At 35.4% G+C, this 8,482-nt stretch overlaps 1 protein-coding gene across 1 annotated transcript; it reads left to right on the forward strand.

Annotated features, from left to right (window-relative positions):
* Positions 1-640: 640 nt before the first annotated feature.
* On the forward strand, positions 641-8,482 carry LOC114097274 (F-box/LRR-repeat protein 21). Its single transcript, XM_027941172.2, has 4 exons — positions 641-1,006; positions 5,455-5,577; positions 7,304-7,475; positions 7,839-8,482. The coding sequence occupies exons 1-4, from the start codon at positions 641-643 to the stop codon at positions 8,480-8,482; spliced, it is 1,305 nt and encodes a 434-aa protein (XP_027796973.1).

Below are 8,482 nucleotides of genomic sequence, written 5' to 3' on the forward strand. Positions count from 1 at the left end.
CTAAGTGCTTTAATCCTCACAACAATTTTATTAGCTGGGTATTGCTGTAATCCTTGTTTTGCAGCTGAGAAAACTGAGGCTTCAAGTAATTATCTCTGACAAGATTACTGATTAGTGAGTGGCATAGCTGAGACTTATCTAGACTTACACTTTCAATTATGTTGACCTGTCTTCCAGACCTCTCGGGAGTTCTTAGCAAAATTGCAGTGTGATGCTTCCTCCTTTATAGGAGTAGTATGATACAGTAATTGACCAGAAAAAAAACAAAAACAGAAACAAAACCTGAGATATATGCTGCTTCCTTAGATGTTTTCTCTTGGAAGCTTCCTCAACCACTTCTCCCACATGCAAACTCAGTCAAAGTCCATTCTCTTTTCTTCCATTGTGTCTTGTTCCAACTTCAGTCATATACTTTATCAATGCTTTTCCCCATGTGATCATAGCTTTGAGAATAAATTTACACTTATTTATCTCTATCCCTAGGGCAAAGCAGCATTTATCAATGCATGAAAGTGGAATATTATTACTAAAATTGTGTTACTATTTTCATTTTATAATATGATTCTGTACAATTAAATTGCAAATAGTTGATAGAAATGTGAAAAAGATCAAACACTTAACATTTTCTAATGTTTACAGAATGAAGAGGAACAATTTCTCTGTTGTGAATAAAATTGTCCAGTCTTCACCTGCAGTGAAACAGCCCAAACTTGGGTTCTGCTCTTCTCTAAAACAGACTCAAGTGTCCACTGTTGTTCTCGACTGGGGGAGTCTGCCTCACCATGTGGTATTACGAATTTTTCAGTATCTTCCTTTAATAGATCGGGCCCGAGCATCTTCAGTGTGTAGGAGATGGAATGAGGTGTTTCATATTCCTGACCTTTGGAGGAAGTTTGAATTTGAATTGAACCAATCAGCTACTTCATATTTTAGGTCTACTCATCCTGATCTCATTCAGCAGATCATTAAAAAGCATGCTGTACATCTTCAGTATGTCAGTTTTAAGGTAAGAAAAATAAGCATTATAGAAAAACTGGCTTATATGCTGTGTTAGCTTTTTGTTTGCGTATTTCATTTTTTGGTGATTTATAATTACATATAATAGTGAGAATCATTTTGCCTTATTTGTACATGCATATAACATAATTTGATCAATCTCATTCCCAAGTACCTTCCCTTCCGCTCTTCTCTTCCCTCTCCCGTCAGCTTGCTCTACCCATCCATTACTACTATTGTTATTTTAATTAGTGTGTTATAAAAAAATAGAGAAATGCAGAATTCATTATGGTATAGTCGTACATGACATGGATATAACATAAATGGTAGATTTTGTTTTCTAGTTCTTCCCCATGTCCATCCTTCTCTCTCCATCTCAGTTTCTTCCCTCTATTCTGTTGGTCTTCTATTTTTGTGAGATTACCCCCTCCTTTTTTTTTCCTTTTTTATCTTCTCTCTCTATCTATTGCATATGAAAGAAAACATTTGAATCTTGACTTTCTAAGTGTGTATATTTCACTCAACATGTTCTCCATTTCTATCCATTTACTTTAAAATAAAATTTCATTCTTCTTTACAGGCACCTAGGCTAATTCCATAACCTGGCTATTGTGAAATGTGCTGCTATAAACATTGGTGTGCATGTATCACTATACTGTTTAGATCTTCTGGATAAATACCAAGGAATGGGATACCTGAGTGGTTCTATTCCTAGTACTTTGAGGAATCTCGATGCTGCTTTTCAAAGTGGTTGTACTAATATGCATTGCTTCCAACAAAGTGTACCTTTTCCCCACCTCCTCGCCAGCAATTATTGCTCTTTGTACTCTTGATGTCTGCCTTTCTAACTGGACTGAGATGAAATCTCAGTATAGTTTTGATTAGCATTTCCCTAATTGCAAAGGATGTTGAACGTTTTTTTTTTTTTTTTCATATATTTGTTGGCCGTTCATATTTCTTTTTTTGAGACTGTTTACATTCAGAGTTATTGTGAAAAGATGTTTATTATTTTCTGTTACTTTCATTGATTCACATATTTAATTTGGTCTTAATTTTCATTTGCTTAATTACTAGCAAGCTTCATCCATTTGAGGGCTGTGGGGTTTGTTTTTGAGTTTTTTTGAGTATAGTTTAAAGTAATTTCTGTTGTGCTGGCATAGTGGTTATGAATTATTTTAATTTATCCTTATTGTGAAAAGTTTTTATTCTTAAATTATGAATGATTGCTTTCCTGGATATAATAATAATGATTGGTAATTGCTTTCTTTCAGAGCTTGGATTACCTCATTCCAAGCCCTCCTGGATTTGAGAGTATGAGCTGAGAAGGCAGAAATGAGCCTTATTGTTTACCTCTGCATGTGTGACTTAACATTTTCCTCCTGTGACTTTAATATTTTATACTTATTCTCTGTTAGGCATTTTGATGTGCCTTGGAGGTGTTTTTTTTTTTTTTTAAATCTATTTGAGGATCTATTTGCCTCATATATGGACGTCTATCTTATTCCTAATATTTGGAGAATTTTCTGCTGTAATTTCATTGAAAATGTTCTAAATGCCATTAGCCTGTATCTCCATGCCTTCTTCCCAATCTCAATGACTCTTAAGTCTTTTAATGTTTTTCCAGAGTTCTTGTATATTATTTTTTAAAAAAATTTCTTTTAGCGTTGTAAATGGACAGTTGTAGATGTGCCTTATTTGATTTATTTATTTTTATGTGTTGCTAAGCATCAAACCCAGGGCCTCACATATGCTAGACAATATACAGCCTTAGCCCCAGTTGTTATATATTCTGACTATGTTCTTTTTTTCTTACTGGATACTAAGTATTCAAGTTCACATACCCTTTCTCTGAGGCCTGAAGTTCTGTGGATTTATTGTGTTTTTTTTCATTTCCGGGATTTCTGTTTGGTTTCATTTCAAATCTTTTTCTCTTTATTGAAATGGATTTTCTACTATTGTGTTTGCTCTCTTAATTCATTCCTTAGGTCTTCTTTTGTTCATTAATCATTTTAATAATCAATTTTTGTAATTTTTTTTGGAGTTTTATCCCCTTTAGTATGTATGGATTCCTTTGTTGGGGGATTATAATTTGGAGGAAGCCTTGTGTGCCTATTTCCTTAGATTTTTTAGAGGTCTTAGACTTGCACATCTGTTAAGATGGATTCCTCCTTCTTTTTTATGAGAGGATCCTTTAGTATGTAGTTATCTCTTTTGGAATAAATCCTGGGTTGTTGGTATATCTTAGCTTCAACACATAGGCTCAGTGTATTCCATGGGTTAATTTCAACTGCCAGTGCCTCTCACTTTGCCTCTACTGAACTGCTGATTTAAGTCACTCTTGGAGAGCTGCTGTAATACTGTGGATTCCTCTCAGTCATCATTTTGAAACTTCTCTGGTTTTACTGTAGGAACATATGTCCAATAGTGAAATCTGAGGGCTACCCTCTGTCCATTCCTGCTTGGTACCTGGTTGTTAATTGTGGGTTGTTGTCTCTCCTCTTCTATGTGTTAAAGTATCATTGAATCCTGAGTGGACTTAGATTATATGTGAAGCAAGATACACTGTCACTTGGCTGGATTGTGGATATAGTTCAGTAGCAGAGTCTCCACCCCCTGAACTCAGTTGTATCTCAATCACTTCCCAGAAAGGCGTGAAACAAAAAAACAGCAGGAAATGTTATACAGCATTAAAATAAATGTCTGTTGCCTACTATGACATCTACAACAACAATTACCACAAAAATAGGAATAACAGGGTCAGCAGTTAACAATAAGTAGTCATAAACTAGATCTAGCATTAAAGTAAACAGCAGGTGTCAACTGGCCATCCACAGGACTAATACCTGCAATGATGTGAATGGTGAGGACAGCAATTACATAAACTAAATATAAACTAGTTCTAAAAGATGACAAAATTGCAGTTCATTAAGAGAAAAGAAAATGAGTATGAAGGCAATAGAAAGTTTAAAATATTCAGAAAGTGAACAGAGGAGGAGAGGGGCAGCAAGTGACAGCTATAACAGAAGAGTAAAGAATAACTAAAAGAAGCAGAATAGTGAACAAGAGATTAGCTATTAAATGGAGGAGAAAGGGTAACAAGAAAAAAAAAGCAAAAGCAAAAACAACCAAATGAATTTAAAAATCAAAGCAAAACAAAAAATCAGGACAGTTCTAAATGAGAATTTCCAGTGGTGGGTTTGGAGATTGGCTCTGACCATACCTTTGGAATTTTGTCAGGTGGTATCTGCTACAGAGAAATTGGATCCACACAACCTGGAGCTGGGCAGATGCTGATCTCTGCTGGGCTTCTGAATCTCAGGGGCCTCCAAAGAACTCCACTCACAGGGCAGGATGACTAACCCTCCACAGGTCTTGCAAGGTGGTTTTTCCTGGATCAGATTATATAACTGTACCTGCCTCTCCAGCTTCTGGATTCTCCCCAGCTGGTCATGTGAGCTGCCAGACACAAAGCGAAAGTGAGCCACACTCCCTCAGTATCCCCACCCTGAATTGCCATGAGCACAATCCTCTCTGTGTCCATTTCAGTTGTGCCCCTCCAGGCATCATCTAGGCCCCACAGCAGCATGGCAGTATTTCTTATGGTCTTCTGAGCTCCCATAGCAGCAAGCCTAGCTTGCCTGCCTCAGGATGGCTCCCTGCCTCAGCTCTCCACTCGCCAATCCAGAAACATGGAGTACTTTTTAAACACACACCCTGTGCAGCTCTGGTTTAGCGGAGTTCAGACCACTTCTCCATTCTGTTGGTTTTCCCACACCTAATTTGTTCACTGTGTTTCTTTGTCGCTCTGCCTGTGTCCTCGTTCCTTCAGTGGTGAACTGGTGCCACTGGCCTGGCTCCTAAGTGATTTTTCTTGTCCTTTGTGCAAAGCACATGAATTTCTATGTTTCTATCATTCTCTTACTGTCTCATATTGAATTTCAGTGAATTCCCTTTGTCACCCACCTCCTGAGAAGTAGTACTCTGGCTGCTTAACTCCAGAACCATGGAGCAACTGGAAAATCACCTTCTTCTAATCTGATCTTTTCTTCTACCTGTTAACAACCAACACCCATTTTGTATATCTAGATCCTTCTCTGGAAGTACTTTGAGTTTTGCAGAAATTTTAATCTCAAAAATTTTCAAGTTTTTCTCTAGCTACTGAGTAGATTGAAATATAGCACTTGGATTATAACTGACTAACTTAAACCTCAGTTTTCTTCATTTGGATGCTATTATTGAAATTCAGGTAATTATAAAAGATTTGAAAATATGAACTAGTTGGCAAGTTGATTTGTCATTGCATCTGTTTCTTACTTTTTAATCTGAGACATTTTGTATAAAGAAGTATTCATCTGTATTGATTAAATGGATAAATAAAATTGTACAGTTGAATTTTATTAAATATATTTCCAGTAACTCTGAAATTTAGGAAATTCAGATTTTAAAATTTCTTTGTAGGTTGATAGTAGTACTGAGTCAGCAGAAGCTGCCTGTGATATACTTTCTCAGCTGGTAAATTGTTCTATCCAGACCTTGGGACTGATTTCAACAGCTAAGCCAAGTTTTATGAATGTGTCGAAGGTAAGGATATTGTGTATTTTGTGGATACATACTAAAATTCTTAAATATTGCCAAACTCGGTGAAAAATAATTCTTTACCTAAAGACAGACCACATCCTACTTCTAAAAGATACACAGGATACCCTATTCAGAAACCCTGAAAAAAAGGGGAATTTGGCATTGGGATAATAGAATAATAGAAATAATCAGATGAAAACTTATTGGTTCTGCATAGGTATTTCCTTGTTTATGATCTATAGAATCAGATTAGTCTGAAATGCTTCTTCAAAAGCTGCTGTTGCACATCAGCTTCCAGGGCCAGCTTCTAGGTGAGCTGATGCAGTCACCAGAGCAGACACCAAAAATTAAACTTCAGTTTAAAGTGAGTTTTGTGACTGCTGTCAAGGTTGAGGATCTCCATGATATCTGGGTGCTTTTTGCTGGCAAACTAAGGAAAAATAAAATAAAATTGCAGCATTTTACTAAGCATAAAAGTGCTAAACAAATACATTGTTGTTATAGTGATATATGGACTCTAAACAGCCTTTTAGACTAAAGTAGCTAATTAAGAGTTGATTAAGGGAAAAATGAACCTCATATTTCTTAAAAAATAGTGGTATGTTTATATTTCTCTAATAATTTGACACCATAAAATCTAGTAGAGGCCTCGCCCAGCTCCCTCTGAAAATTTGTGTGAACCAATTTATAATCAGTGTTTGCTTACAAATGAATTTGCATTTTCAGCCAGTTTGGTCAACCTAATAGGAACAATAAAATCATTAGTAGGTTCTATTAATGTTGCAAATTGATTTTAAAAAAGGAAAAGTGATCATGCCTGAATTTGAGTTCCAAACTTTCTATCTTTACCAGAAAACAGTGCATCTGAAACCTTGTGGAATTGTTTTCATTTTGAAAACTATAAATAAAATTTAATTTATAAATCTTTAAGACATTTAAAGGTTTGGAATTACTTTGTTTAAATAATTTGTTAGAAAGACCGTGTCAGTGAAGAGTGTGTCATCCATCTAACCATTCATTTTCTTAACAACTGTTTATTGACCATCTATTATATGTCACATACTATTTTAGGTCTTGAAATATGGAAGTGTAGAAAACATAAAATTTCTATTTCTTTAGGGCAGGGGTTGAAAAGGTCCAAAGAATAAATATTTCAGGCTTTGAGGGCCATATAGTTCTGCCTCAGACACTCAGCTCCGGTATGGCAGTGTAAGGCCAACACAGACAGTACATAATGAAGGGGCAGGACTGCGTGCCAGGCAGACTTTATCCATGTACACTGAAATCTGAGTTTCATGTAGTTTTCACATTACAAAGTAATTTTTTCAATCTTTTAAAAACATAAAACTATTCTTAAGTCACAAATCATAGAAAGACTGTGGGCTGAATTTAGTGGTCCATAATTTGATAACTCCTACTCTAGGAAATTAATATAATTGTATCTGTTTAATATTGAACACCAAATTCTTAAGGTTGAAAATAACAACAGCAAAGCCTGTTCTATGAAATTTTTGAAATTTCTCCCTTTCTCACCATTTCATTTGCTAATTATGAAAATATAAATATACATTTTGTTATAATGAAAATTTCTTCTACTAGTTAATGGTACTGTGAATAATAGTAATATGTGATTGTTTGCATTTGTTGACATAGCTTTAATGAATTATTTGATTTGAAGCTGTAGACTTTTAAATAATGTTTTCATAAATTTTTTCTTATGCCCTGCCAGGCTCATTTTGTCTCAGCACTTACAGTTGTGTTTGTCAATTCAAAATCATTATCATCAATCAAAATCGAAGACACACCAGTGGATGATCCTTCATTGAAGATTCTTGTTGCCAATAACAGTGATACTCTAAGACTCCTAAAAATGAGTAGCTGTCCTCATGTTTCATCTGATGGTAGTTTATATTTTTTATAAATAAAATTATGTTTTATCATAGTAATGATAACAGTATAATTTCTTATTGAAAATTATAGGCTTATGAAACCTAACTCATTAATTTTATTCAAATAAGTCAATCTGTAAGCTGGATATAGTTTAAATTGCTTATCCTGAGAATATTTTAATTACATTATATATTCAAACACATGAATATAGACTGTATTATATGTATAATCCTGTTTCTTGGCAACCATCTCGGAAATCGTTAGGTATCTGTTGTGTAGCAAATAGTAAATGCTATCAAATTTAAGTTTACAAAGCATTATGTTAGTATCAATATGATTATTTGTTCTTAAGAATTTTTCCCCATTTTCCACAGGAATCCTTTGTGTAGCTGACCATTGTCAAGGCCTTAAAGAGCTGGCGCTGAATTATTACATTCTAAGTGATGAACTTCTCCTGGCACTTTCGAGCGAGACTCATGTTAACCTTGAGCATCTTCGAATTGATGTTGTAAGTGAAAACCCTGGACAGATTGAATTTCATCCTATTAAAAAGCACAGTTGGGATGCACTTATTAAACACTCCCCTGGAGTTAATGTTGTTATGTACTTCTTTTTATATGAAGAAGAATTTGAGCCGTTCTTCAAAGAAGAAACCCCAGTTACTCACCTTTATTTTGGTCGTTCAGTAAGCAAAGCTACTCTAGGACAGATAGGTCTTAACTGCCCACGACTAATTGAGTTAGTGGTGTGTGCTAATGGTCTTCAGCCTCTTGATAATGAGCTTATCTGTATTGCCCAACACTGTAAAAATTTAACAGCTTTGGGCCTCAGTGAGTGTGAAGTTAGCTGCAGTGCATTCGTTGAGTTTGTCAGACTCTGTGGGAGAAGACTAACCCAGCTCTCTATCATGGAGGAAGTTCTGATCCCTGATGACAATTATAGCCTCGATGACGTTCATACTGAAGTCTCAAAATACCTGGGGAGAGTGTGGTTCCCTGATGTGATGCCTATCTGGTGA

The sequence above is a fragment of the Marmota flaviventris genome, chromosome 5, assembly GCF_047511675.1.
Source record: "Marmota flaviventris isolate mMarFla1 chromosome 5, mMarFla1.hap1, whole genome shotgun sequence".
Classification (NCBI taxonomy): Eukaryota; Metazoa; Chordata; class Mammalia; order Rodentia; family Sciuridae; genus Marmota; species Marmota flaviventris.

Bases quoted from the DNA above. Each gene is read 5' to 3' on its own strand.
- LOC114097274 (XM_027941172.2), top strand. From the start codon at position 641: ATGAAGAGGAACAATTTCTCTGTTGTGAATAAAATTGTCCAGTCTTCA. The intron at 1,007-5,454 runs GTAAGAAAAATA...ATTTCTTTGTAG, and splicing joins TTCAGTATGTCAGTTTTAAG to GTTGATAGTAGTACTGAGTC. The intron at 5,578-7,303 runs GTAAGGATATTG...ATGCCCTGCCAG, and splicing joins GTTTTATGAATGTGTCGAAG to GCTCATTTTGTCTCAGCACT.